The following is a 13838-nucleotide window of genomic DNA, read 5'->3' as shown; positions in this document are numbered from 1 at the left end:
CTGGATCGAGTCCCACGTCAGGCTCTCTACATGGAGCCTGCTTCTCCCTCTGCCTGTGTCTCTGCCTCTCTGTGTCTCTATGAATAAATAAATAAAATCTTAAAAAAATATATTTGTTGCCAAACGCTGCAGAGCCCAACAATACAGAAATATAAAAACTAAAAAAGTGGGTAAACGAAGCTCCCCAGTGGCAACCGTTCTTTGAGGTCATTCCTTCCAGTTCCTTTCCCTCGGACATACAAGCATATATAGCAGGTATTCTAGAAAGGGAGATAGTGGCATGAGTTGCAATCCTGGTCCTGCCCCCGGGGCAGGTCTTCTCTGAGTATGGGTTCCCTTCCCTGTCAAATGGGAAGAAAGTCACCTGGGGGTGGCTGGGAAGAAGACATTCCTGTCCCTCCAGCGGTTTTGAGAACATAGAAGTTTTTCCACTCTGTGGAAAACTAGTCCTAGCTAGGCACCTGATTTCTGGTTTTCTGGATTGTGCAATGTTCCCGCACGGATTTCCAGCGGGAAACATTTCCAATGTTTCCCTCCAGGTGGCGTGGGAGACAGTGGGTGAGGCAGCTTCAGGGGCTGGCCCTGATTATCCCATGGACCAGACTCCTTTGGCTCCAGACCTTCACCCCAGCTTCAACACAGAAGGGAGGCAGCAAAGAGGGAGAGGGGAAGAGAGAGGGCATTCTTCACATGCTCCTCCAATCCCTCACTGGATCCTGGGGCTTCCCCTGCAGGACTCCTCCTCGAATGCCCCATGGGGATGGACAGGTGCAGGCCAGAGTGGGAAGCTGGAATTCTTTCTTTTCTTTTTTTTTTAAGATTTTATTTATTTGAGAGAGAGAGAGAGAGAGAGAGAGAGAGTGCATGAGCGGTGGGAGGGGCAGAGGGAGATCGAGAAAGTGATTCTCCACTAAGCAGGGACCCCGATCATAATCTGAGCTGAAGGCAGATGCTCAACCGACTGAGCCACTCAGGTGCCCCAGGAAGCTGGAATTCTTGCAATGGAAGAAAGAAGGGAAAACATAAGCCTCAACCCCTGAGACTCATCATTTTCTGGCCCTTCTTCATTGCTTCCCTTTTTAGAGCAAACTAGAAAGATTCTGCAGTTATTGCAAATGATCATTATGAAAAGGATTTAGGAACAAGAAAAAAAATGCTTAGAATACAACAGGAAGATCAACAGGGACATAATTGTACCCTCTGCCTATAGGAATAGAAAAATTATGTATATGAGTAGATCAGGACTGGCAGAGAAGAGCACATCCAAAAGCTATTTCATTGTTGGAAGTGGCACACTGTGGACAAATGTTTTTTCATTTTTATTTTTTTAAGATTTTAAGTAATCTCTACACCCAACGTGGGGCTTGAACTCAAAACCCCGAGACCAAGAGTCACATGCTCCACCAACTGAACCAGGCAGGTGGCCCTCGTTTTTATTTTAAATGTCACTAATAGGGGATCCCTGGGTGGCGCAGCGGTTTGGCGCCTGCCTTTGGCCCAGGGCGCGATCCTGGAGACCCAGGATCGAATCCCACATCAGGCTCCCGGTGCATGGAGCCTGCTTCTCCCTCTGCCTGTGTCTCTGCCTCTCTCTCTCTCTCTCTGTGACTATCATAAATAAATAAATAAATAAAAATTAAAAAAAAAATAAATGTCACTAATATGGTTAGTATTTATATAATAAATAATGGTAGTAGTTCACCGGGGGCACCTGGGTGGCTCAGTGGTTGAGCATCTCCCTTTGGCTCAGGTCGTGATCCGGGGGTTCTGGGACCGAGTCCCACATCGGGCTCCCTGCAGGGAGCCTGCTTCTCCCTGTCCTTGTCTCTGCTTCTCTCTCTGTGTCTCTCATGAATAAATAAATAAAATCTTTTTTTTTAAAGAAAAGTTCACCGATATAGTTGAAATCAGACCCCTGCCAACTTAATTTTCCCTACAAGGTGGAGAGACAACCTCCTCACTCCCTTCTTAGCCTCAGTGAGAGCTTCATTTCACAGAGAAAAGTAAACTAGCATTAACAGTATAATGTCCCAGGAGAACGGTCAAGATGTTAAATGTAGGGGCACCTGGGTGGCTCAGGCAGTTAAGGATCCAACTCTTGATTTCGGCTCAGGTCATGGTCTCAGGGTCATGAAATTGAGCCCTTGGTCGGGCTCCTTGCTGGGTGCGGAGCCTGTTTAAGATTCTCTCTCCCCCCTACCCATCAGGCCTGTCTTAAAAAAAAAAAAAAAAAAAGACGAGAAAGGTACACATCAAAATATTAACAGTGGTTATTTCTGTTATTTTCTTTTGTGTTTGAGTTTCTTTCTTTTTTTTTTTTAAGATTTTATTTATTTATTCATGAGAGACACAGAGAGAGAGAGGCAGAGATACAGGCAGAGGGAGAAGCAGGCTCCATGCATGGAGCCCCATGTGGGACTCGATCCGGGACTCCAGGATCACACCCTGGGCCAAAGGCAGGCGCCAAACTGCTGAGCCATCCAGGGATCACCTGTGTTTGAGTTTCTAAACTTTTTACAGTAAACATGCCTTACTGTTGATATAAATATATGCATGCAAAAAGTTACAAAATAATATAGAGAGTCTAGTTCCATGTTATGGACACAATAAGTATTTTATGGGTAGTGTGATGCATGCAAAAAAGTCTGGAAAGATATATATAATTATAAATGATCATTATAAATGATAAATATATATTTAGTATGTATGTATATATATATTTAGAGAGTATGAGTGTTGTGGGGGGACACAGTGGGGAGGAGCAGAGGGAGAGGGAGAGAAAGAATCTCAAGCAGACTCTGCGCTGAGCATAGAGCCTGACTCCAGGCTCCATCTCAAAACCCTGAGATCATGCTTTGAGCCAAAACCGAGTTGTATGCTCAACCAACTGAGCCACCCAGGCACCCATAAACGATATATATATATATATATATATATATATATATATATATATATATATATATAATTTATTTATTTATTTTTTGATATATATATATTTAAACATGGGATACTTCTACATTATTATATATGCTTGTCTCTGGACAATGGATTTTAAATTTTATTTGTATTTTTAAAACTTTCTTTTTAAAAATATTTTATTTATTCATGAGAAACACAAAGAGAGAGGCAGAGACATAGGCAGAGGAAGAAACAGGCTCCCTGTGGGGAGCCCCATACAGGACTTGATCCTGAACCCCACGATCACACTCAGCCAAAGGCAGATGCTCAACCACTGAGCCACTCAGGCATTCCTATTTTTAAAACTTTCTGGGGGTGGGGGGTGGGGGGGGGGGTAGCCCCCGTGGCCCAGCAGTTTAGCGCCACCTTCAGCCCAGGGCGTGATCCTGGAGACCTGGGATCGAGTCCCACATCAGGCTTCCTGCATGGAGCCTGCTTCTCCCTCTGCCTGTGTCTCTGCCTCTCTCTCTATCTATTTCTCGAATAAATAAATAAAATCTTAAAAAAAAAACTTTCTACAGGGACACCTGGGTGGCTCAGCCATTGAGCGTCTGCCTTCGACTCAGGGATTGATCCCAGAGTCCAGGATGGAGTCCTGTATTGGGCTCCCTCAGAGGAGCCTGCTTCTCCCTCTGCCTCTCTCTCTGTGTCTCTCATGAATAAATAAATAAAATCTTAAAAAAAAAAACCTTTCTATAATGAGCAAGTAATTACCTGTATAATAAAATAAATATAATACAAAATAGTTAAATTAAAACAATAAATATATTTAGGATATATTACAAATAAAACATTTTATTTTTAAGAGGAAAAAAAACTGAGAAAATGATGCCCGTTTTTCAGGCCACAATACTGAGTCTCAGAGTTTAAGGTTGTGAACAAGTGACCAAGTTCAGTCCAGAACTTGGCTTTCTTCTCTCCAATTGTCTCATCTCCCATACGTGTCATCCTTATAGGCCTTTAAAAAAATCCCTTTAATTATTCTTTAGTGGGATTCAGAGATGGAGCAAAAGGAAATGTATGTGTTCAGGCTGTTGCCTTTACCCAGATGCCTATACTCCCTATTCTAAACGCTAGGTAGTCCCATATCCCATTTGGTATCCTCTCCCAATGGTCCACCCTCTAGTCTTTTCAATTTTATCTCATAAGACCCTCTCCATCCTGGTTCTTCATTGGTCAAGATGCTCAGACCTGCTCCAGATGTGGCCAAACCAGCCAGAGCATGAACACAGGGGAAGCACTAGTAGAGCTGGCCTAGTGATATTCAGGAAACATTAACTCCCTTCCAGCCAAACTTCTATCCCCTTTGCAAAATTAAAACATGCCATATGAAAAGTTAGATGTCAGGATTTCTCCAAGTAGAATAAAATTGCAAAGTGAGCACAATGAAAGGAACAGAACAACAACAAAAAGATTACAGAACCATTTGACAAGTATTCCATTTTAGGAAGACTATAAAATTGGTGATGACTGTAGAGAAAGTCAGCCAAAGAAAATAGAAAGAAAGACCATATACCAAAATATTGAGTGACTGTCTTTGGGTGGTGAGAATGTGGGTGATTTTTCTCCCCTTTTCTCTGTATTTTCCATTATTTCTACAACTGATTTTTATCGCTTTACTTGTTTATTTTTAAAATATTATTTGTTCTGATTTATCTTTTTTAAGATTTATTTATTTATTCATGAGAAACACAGACATAGGCAGAGGGAGAGGCAGGCTCTTTATAGAGAGCCTGATGCAGGACTCCATCCGGGACCCTAGGATCACACTGGGAGCCAAAGGCAGACACTCAACCACTGAGCCACCCAGGCAACCCTATCTGTTCTGATTTCAAAAGCAATGATCATTGTGAAAAGAAACCCAAAACTACAGATTTTAAAATTTTATCATAGAAGACAGAATATGAAGCTTTTCCTAATTATAATCACAGATATATTTTTCTTTAAAACAGTTTCATGGAACACCTGGATGGCTCAGTGGTTAGGCATCTGCCTTTGGCTCAGGGTGTGATCCTGGGGTCAGGGGATCAAGTTCCACATTGGGCTCCCTGCAAGAAGCCTGCTTCTCCCTCCTCCTGTGTCTCTGCCTCTCTCTCTCTCTCTCTCTCTCTCTCTCTCTCTATGTCTATCATAAATAAATAAATAAATCTTGAAAAAAAATTAGCACAGGGCAGCCCCAGTGACGCAGCGGTTTAGCGCCGCCTTCAGCCCAGGGTGTGATCCTGGAGACCCGGGATTGAGTCCCATGTCAGGCTCCCTGCATGGAGCCCGCTTCTCCCTCTGCCTGTGTCTCTGCCTCTGTGTGTGTGTGTCTCTATGAATAAATAAATAAAATCTTTAAAAAAAGAACACTTAATAAAAAATAGCACATATTTATTGGAAAAAATAAGAGAGAAATTTGCAAAAAGAAGAAGGAAAAAAACTTCTCAGTCCTACCACTCAGATATAATCACTATCACCATCCTGGTATATATCCTTCTCATCTTTTTTCCTATACATATACATAAAACTCATTTAACTTTTTTTTTTTTTTGTAAACCTTACACCCAACATGGGGCTTGAACTCACCACCCGAAGATCAAGAGTCACACGCTCTACTGACTGAGCCACCCAGGTGCCCTTCACTTACTTAATTTTTATAAAACTGGGATCATACTGTATATACTCTATCATACACACACAGCTTTTCTTAATACTTAGTGAACATTTTCTCACGTCTTTAGATTTTTTTCTACCTAGCACTGCCTCTCCACGGAGGCCCTATCGGCTTTTTTTTTTCAAGATTTATTTATTTATTCATTCAGAGAGAGCGAGAGAGAGGCAGAGACATAGGCAGAGGGAGAAGCAGGCTCCACACAGGGCGCCGGCGTGGGACTCGATCCCGGGTCTCTAGGATCATACCCCGGGCTCCAGGGGGCGCTAAACCACTGTGCCACCAGGGCTGCCCCCTATCGGCTCTTTAAACATAATAAGTGATTTTTCAATGCATAGGACTATTCTGTGCATGGAAGGATATTTAGGATCCTTGCCCCACAGCTATTTGCACAGACCAAAGTGGGAGTAGCGTGATGGAGATATATCTCCCTCCTGGGTAAGATCTTTCCTTCTACAGCATCATTCCCTAAAGCGTTTTCTGCAAAATATTTGTTGTATAGGATTATAATAAACATTCATTTAAAAAGAGTTCAGACGGGGATCCCTGGGTGGCACAGCGGTTTGGCGCCTGCCTTTGGCCCAGGGCACGATCCTGGAGATCCGGGATCGAATCCACGTCGGGCTCCCGGTGCATGGAGCCTGCTTCTCCCTCTGCCTGTGTCTCTGCCTCTCTCTCTCTCTCACTGTGTGCCTATCATAAATAAATAAAAATTTAAAAAAAATAAATAAAAAGAGTTCAGAGATTAAAAATGTTTCAGAAATGCCAGCAGAAAAATGTTACAAATACAACATTTAGTCTATGCTTTAATCTGGCTAATTCCTTTTTTGAACTCACAACTCTAAGATCAAGAGTTGTAAGCTCTTCCAACTGAGCCAGCGGGTGCCTCTAACCTGGTTAATTCCTTAAAATGAACTCTTTTTTTTAAAGATTTTTTAAAAATTTATTTCAGAAAGAGAGAGAGAGAGACAGCGAGCAAGCGTGAGAGAGAGCACAAGCAGCGGGGGAGAGGTAAAGGGAGAAGCAGATTCCCTGCTGAGCAGGGAGTCTGATGCGGAACTCGATCCCAGGACCCTGAGACCATGACCTGAGTTGATCAACTGAGCTATCCAGACCACCCTAAAATGAATTCTTTATAGTGACTATACTAGGTCAAAAAGTATGTTCATTAAAAATATTGACATATTGGGATGCCTGGGTGGCTCAGTGGTTGAGCATCTGCCTTCGGCTTTGGTGGTGATCCCAAGGTCCTGGGATCGAGTCCTGCACTGGGCTCCCCAGAGGGAGCCTGCTTCTCCCTTTGCCTATGTCTTTGTCTCTCTCTGTGTGTCTCTCATGAATAAATAAATAAAATCTTTTTAAAAAGTCGATATATCACAGATGACATTATCCATATAATACCTACTATTATCTGCCATCAAATACTATTCAGTATTATCTAATACTGCCTTCTTATCCATTAGGTGAACAATTGTCCTTGCAGACCCTTCCCACCCACTTGAGGAATTAAGTGCTCTAGTCACATAGGGAACAGGTAAGATTGATTTATACATCAATGAAGGCTTTTATCTACTATCATGGATATAAGGCTTTTGGGTCTATCTGAAGTCATGCAGTTTGGGAGACCCTGGCTAGGTGGCCAAGGGGGGATGGGCACAGAGTTAAGACAAACAACTATTCTATTCTTCTCAGCAGAGGTCTGGGGGTCTGACAAAGATGGGATCCCACTCGGCCACATAATAGCTGTGTGTTCTTGGGAAAGTCCCTGCTCCCCAACCTTCGGCTTCCTCCTCACTAAATGGAAATGTTGAATAGAGAGCCAACAAAACACTTTACTTTTTTGTTAAGTTAGTTCCTAGCCCCATTTACCTGGAACCCTGACAAGGGTGCGATGTCAGCTGCGTTACCAGGCAACATTGCTTATGGCAAATGAGCCCTGATTGGTAAATTATGTCTAGACAGGAAGGGCTCTGAATGAAATATAAATAATTAGTGGAAAAACATAAATTTTGGGGGCTGCCCTGAGTACACTGAATCCTGCTGGGATCCTGGCAGCTTCAACTTCTAAGTTAAGGGGATCCCCCCTCCACTGTGGCCTCATTACCTGCACCTGGGTGGGCCTGAGAGTAGCTCTGGAGGCTGTGTGGTCCCCGAGCAGATGAGAGACGCCTGGGCCTGCTCTGCTGGCAAGCTGCGCCTCCTGCCCCGGCGTCCTTCCCGGTGAAGGCAGTCCGGGGATGGCCTATCTGGGTTTTATGGGTCTGTCTGATAAAGCCCAAGAAGACCCCAGAGGGAGCCCCACACATAGGAGATGAGAGCAGTCCCTCATCCCAGGACATGAGGATTAATTCCAGTTATATAAAGAGGGACGCTGGCGGAGGACATGACAAGTGTGGGCCCCCTTCTCTTCATCCCAGAAAAAAATACCTCTCTTTGGGCTCTTCGGCTCGTTTCTTCCTTGGTGGAGAAAGGCCTGTCTCTGGCTTCCAGTTGGAACAGTCGAGCCCTTTTTCCTTCTTTGCTTTGTCTCTCTCCTCTCCTTTTTCTCCCTTGGGGGGCCCGGGGGAGTCTGAAAATGAAAGCATGGCATTGTTCCCAAACTCAGCTCTGTCTCAACAGAACCAACCATGGCTTTGGGGAGGGAGAAGCAAAGGGCACAAAGTGACAGCTGCACACACCCCCCAACACACCTGCACACACACACAAACACATTTATATACAGATGCATACACAACATGTACATATGCGTGCAAATCCACGCTCACATAGGGGGAGAGAAAGACATCTGCCCACATACCATATTCATACAAATGTGTGTATATGGACATGTGCTACGCATATGAACACACGAGCACATGGAAATACATAGATAGGCACACGTACCCAAAAACTCACGTCTACAAATGGTGCACTGTGTAGACAAACACTGGCATTCCCCACTTAAGAGGCCATCTGTCATTTATCAAGTCATTCAACAAACACACACCGAGTGCCTGCTATATAAGCCAGACCCAGAATGGGAGAAAAACCCAGCCAAAGTTGGCCTTCCCCGCTCTTACCCAGCAGCCGCTTCCAGTTTTTGATGAGGACTTTGGCCAAAGACACCACCTCCTTGTCTGAGCAGTGCTTGCGGACCCCATTGACGGCGACTCCGATCCTGGTTGTCTGCAAAGTGAGAGGGTCAGGGGCTGGTTTTACAAGGGACACGCAGGACTGGCCGCCCTAATTGGCAAGGCCTGCCCTGGCCCAACACACCCTTTCCCCAGCCCCGGCCTCTCCAGAACCCCAGCCTCCCCTGAGCCCTGGCTGATGTAACAACCCCAGTCCCATACCTAAGGCTCTGACCTGCCCGGTCCCAGCACTGGTGGACCACCCAGCGTGGGGGAGAAGCTGAGGCCGTGGTGGATTTGGCTGCTGCTGAGGACCCCTCCCCACTTCCACCTCCTGGTGTCTCTGAGTTCAAGTTTCAACTTAAGACACAGCTCTGGCTACTACAGCTTGGGTCTGTGCTGATTTTCTCAGGGCCAAGAACTTTGGGGAATGCTTGGGCAGTGTGGGCAACACAGGGAGGGTCTGAAAGTGGGCGACTTTTCCTTCTCCCTGGATCACCGGCCTCTTGGATCCCATAGGCCCAGGGCTGAGGTATTGGGGTATCAAGGAAAGCAAATCAATCCTTCTCACGGGCATTCCCAATCTAAGGGCCTCGGTCTCCACCCTCAGAGTGTTAGACCTCCTGTGCCCAGGCCCTCCCCTCAGAAACCTTAGACCCCACCTTTGGGGGTCTCCCCCACCCCAGGCCTTCCTCTTCCCCAACCCTCAGGCACAGCCCCCCGAGGGTCCCCACTCCTGCCCCACCTGGAGTAGCTGGATGGACATCTGACAGCTGTTCAGCTTCTTCAGCAGGCCAAGGGCCCCTTCCTGTGGGAGGCCACAAGGTGAGGACGGAGGCCATAGACTCTGTCCCAGGCCCCTTCCTACACTGTGTGGTGTTGGCAGGAAAGAGGGGTACAGGAGGTAAGGGGAGACTGCTCAGCTACGGGATACAGGTAGATAAGTGGTCGAAGGACAGGCAAGGGACAGAAAGAGGGAGAGAGAGAGGGCAAAGGTTCTGCCCCCAGACCAGCTCCCTAACTTCATCTCCCACCACCCAGCTGGCCTCACACCCCTCTGAGTCGGCACCCAGCTCTAACCACCCATCCTGACCCGGCCACAGTTCTGCTGTCCCTTCTACTGTCCCTTCTCCCCATCTCTTCTCTCTAAAATTAATTACTTCATGGTTTCTGGATATTGCTTTTGTGTCTGTGTCTGCTTCCCAACTGTGAGGATCGTGCCTTTTTTTAAAAAAATAGCTTTACTGAGATATAACTGACATGCAATAGACTGCACGTTTGAGGTTTGTATACACCCATGAAACCATCATCACAATCAAGGAAAGAACATAGTTGTCATCCCCAAAAGTTTCCTTGTGCCGCCTTGTAACCCCTCCCTCCCTGCACCCGAACCCCAGGCCCAGGCCACCCTATTCAGTTGTCATTGTAGATGCACTTGCGTTTTAAAGGATTTAAAGATTTTATTTATCTCTTTGACAGAGGGAGAAGGAGGAGAAGCAGGCTCCCCCCCTGAGCAGGGAGCCTGATGTGGGGCTCAAATCCAGGACCCTGAGATCACAACCTGAGCCAAAGGAAGACGCTTAACTAACTGAGCCACCCAGGTGTCCCTTAAAGGATTTTATTTAAACAGTACTGTGATGGCCTTTCTCATCTGGCTTCCTTCACTCTGCGTAATTGAGATTCATCTATGTTGATGAGTAGATCAATAATTCTATTTATTATTTTACTTACTTACTTATAATTCTTTTTATTACCGAGTTGTTTTCCATTATAGAGATATACTGCATTCACCTGTCAGTAGGGCTCTGGGGTAGTTTCCAGTTGGGCCTACCACAAATGAACCTGCTAGGAACATTTACGCACAAGTCCTTGTGCAGACACACACTTTCATTTCTTTTGAGTAAAGAGGGCTGTTTTACTCTCTGAAACCTCAGGGTTCAGCACACAGCTCAGTGCTCCCTGAGTGAGTGACTCAAGCAGAAAGCAGAGACGGGAAGGGAGAGTGGGAAGGGAAGAAAGGAACCTCAGATCTGCAAATCTGCTGGCTGCCAGGCCCTGAGCAACCCCTACCCCATTTCAGCCTTCTCCTTCCTCCACCCACTTTCTAGAGGCCAGCCCTGCCTCCTGTCCTGAGACCAGTTCCCTGGGGAGCACCAGCTGACTGTGTCCGGCATGACCCTTGCCCTGGTCTCATTGTGTGGTTCCAGCTGCCAGCTCCCTGCCCCGCCAGTCTTCTGTGCCAGGACCATATCCCAAGGGTTGCCCTCCGCAAGCCCTCAGCCTCCCTGGGAACTTGGGTTTGCAGTGTGTTTTCGGAGGCGTGACCTGTGGATGTGCGTGCCCACACACACACCTGTGGACACACAACTCTACATGCCCCACTAGATTCAAGGCTCACTCTGTGCTGGGTGGGCCCTGCTCTAAGTATTTCACCTGCATTAGTTGCTCTCACTCTCACACTGGCCCTGCCCTGCGAGGTAGACGCTATTACTACTCCCATCCTTACCGAGTTATTAGCCCATTTTCACAGACCCGCAACCCAAGAAATAAGGAGGTTAAATAATTTGCCCAGAGTTACGAGGCATGGAGCTGGGATTTGAGCTCAGGCCCTATGGCTCTAACCACTATACAAACTGTGTAGGTATGGACATACAGCTATTTAGACACGTGCAACCACGGAGTAGCAGCATGAGTCAGAGCAGGGGCATGTTGCTCAACGTTTAACACCCAGCTCTCAAACAAAAAAGCCGCCTTGGGATCCCTAGGTGGCTCAGTGGTTTAGCGCCTGCCTTCAACCCAGCAGGTGATCCTGGGGACCCAGGATGGAGTCCCGCATCAGGCTCCCTGCATGGGGCCTGCTTCTCCCTCTGCCTGTGTCTCTGCCTCTCTCTCTCTCTCTGGGTCTCTCATGAATAAATAAATAAAATCTTTAAAAAAAAAAAAAAGAAAAGCCGCCTGGTTTGTAATGTTTGTCAGTATCTATAGTGTAAACAATCCTCCCATGGCCAATTTCTGGCTACCAACATGTCACTGAATTAAAGGAGGTACTGGGGAGAGATGTACAGTACCACACCATTAAACCCTATTTCCACCCTATTGATGTAATAGAAGTAAATCAGCTCTAGACCATAGACGGTAGTGAAATGTAGTAAAATAACTAGCAGTGATGACTTTGGAGTGTTTATTACCTTTGTTTTTTTTTTAAGATTTTATTTTATATTTGAGAGAGAGAGAGTGCACGTGCAGGCATGTGTGCAGGAGCATGGAGAGGGGCAGAGGGAGAAGCAGAGAATCTCAAGCAGACTCCAAGCTGAGTGGAGCCTGATGTGGGGCTCTATCTCACGACCCTGAGATCATGACCTGAGCAGAAACCAAGAGTCTGACACTCTACCAACTGAGCCACCCAGACACCCAGTACCTTTGTTTTTAAAATAAACTATTCATAAAAATAAAATAAAATAAAATAAAATAAAATAAAATAAAATAAAATAAAATAAAATAAAACTATTCAGGGGTGCCTGGGTGGCTCAGTCAGTTAAGCGTCTGCCTTCGGCTCAGTCATGATCCCAGGGTCCTGGGATCAAGTCCCACACCGGGCTCCTTGCTCAGCAGAGAGCCTGTGTCTCTTCCTCTGCCTGCTGCTCCCCCTGCTTGCGCGCTCTCTCTCTCTCACTCTGTCAAATAAATATCTTAAATATATATAATTTATTTAATTCTAAGCATATCATTTAAAATTTTTTTAAAGTACCTTTCATGAGGGAAAGTAATCTTTCTCTCTCTTTTTAAAGACTTTATTTATTTATTCATGAAAGACACACAGAGAGAGAGGCAGAGACACAGGCAGAGGGAGAAGCAGGCTCCACGCAGGGAGCCTGATGTGGGACTTGATCCCGGGACTCCAGGATCACGCCCTGGGCCAAAGGCAGGCACCAAACCGCTGAGCCACCCAGGGATTCCCCACATCATTTAATTTTTAAAATAAATGGCTCTACATAGGGAATGTAGTCAGTGACATCTTAACAGCATCGTATGGTGACAGGTGGTAGTCACACTTGTGGTGAGCACTGCATAATATAGAGATTTGGTGAATCACTATGTTGTACACCTGAAACTAATGTAACATTGGCTGTCAACTAGAGTCAATTAAGAAAATACCATAATGGCTGTATTTAACAACCAGCTTGCAAAATTCCTGAAAAATCAACAATGGATATTATGCTGGTTGCAGCTCACCACTGGGTGTGTGTCTCTGTATGTCACACTGTACAACTGGGTCATGTTGGAAAAGAACAGCCATGAGCCGGGTTGGAGCTGGGCTTACAAAGCCAGGTGCAAGAGTTGCCAGGTGTGTCTACCTGTATACAGGGATGGGATGTGCAGCCAGCAGTACCTTTGGTATGTGTGGAGCTGTGTATATGCAGCTCCAAGCAGTGTGTCCATCTCTGTGCGATGATGCCCGTGTTAAAATCCTTGAATGTGTAAGTATGGCTGTTTGCTAAATCTGTAGCTTTGCATGTATGGGGGTGGCTGTGCTGTGCACTCACGTGTGTGTCTTCCTGGAAGTATAATGGTCAGTGCGTCTGTCACATTAGCACCAGTGGCCATGTCTCACGTCCAGTTCTGTGTATAGATGCTTGTCTGGCTATTGCTGTGCGTGGCTGTGTGTGCCTAGCCGTGTTTGTTGTGTGTAATTATGTGTATGTGTAGCTGTGGCTGTTGGTGTTTGGCTGTATGTCTGAAGCTGCTTCAGTTGTACACTCACAGCATCTGACAAAAGCCCTAAGCAAGTTGCTGGGACTTCAGCAATTGGAAGCGAGTCCCAGGCTTGAGCTGCAACGTGGAGGATCCGTCTTATTACAGGAAGTGTGTCCTCCTCTCCCTAACCACTGCTGGGCGGGCCCACATTTGCTCCCAGAGCAGGCCCCACCTCTCTCGGCCACAGGCCCAGAGCTCTGTGCCCACCCAGATGCTGCCAAGAGCCCAGGCGCAGACGTGGCTGCAGAGGAGCTCTGTGCTACAGAGACCCTGCGGCCAGACCTGCCTCTTTCCTGGAGAGACTTCTGGGTAGTTCCACAGGAATCCATTCCCAAGACATACAGTTTCCTCTTCCCATTTCA

The 13838-nt window shown here is 46.1% G+C and overlaps 1 protein-coding gene across 4 annotated transcripts in view; it reads right to left on the bottom strand.

Moving 5' to 3' along the window:
• TCEA3 (transcription elongation factor A3) overlaps positions 1-13838 on the bottom strand; it is a 42676-nt gene that overhangs the window by 26534 nt on the left and 2304 nt on the right. For all 4 annotated transcript variants that reach the window (XM_049105910.1, XM_049105901.1, XM_049105911.1 and 1 more), the window contains exons 2-4: positions 9467-9529; positions 8671-8776; positions 8039-8180 (exon numbers count right to left, since the gene is read on the bottom strand). In XM_049105910.1, coding sequence (XP_048961867.1) covers positions 8039-8180; positions 8671-8776; positions 9467-9487 — 269 coding nt within the window. In that variant the 5' untranslated portion in view covers positions 9488-9529. The remainder of the gene's footprint in view (positions 1-8038; positions 8181-8670; positions 8777-9466; positions 9530-13838) is intronic.

This window comes from Canis lupus, chromosome 2 (assembly GCF_003254725.2).
Source record: "Canis lupus dingo isolate Sandy chromosome 2, ASM325472v2, whole genome shotgun sequence".
NCBI classification, from domain to species: Eukaryota; Metazoa; Chordata; class Mammalia; order Carnivora; family Canidae; genus Canis; species Canis lupus.
Note: the sequence above shows the minus strand (reverse complement) of the source record. Positions and strands in the feature narration are given on the sequence as shown.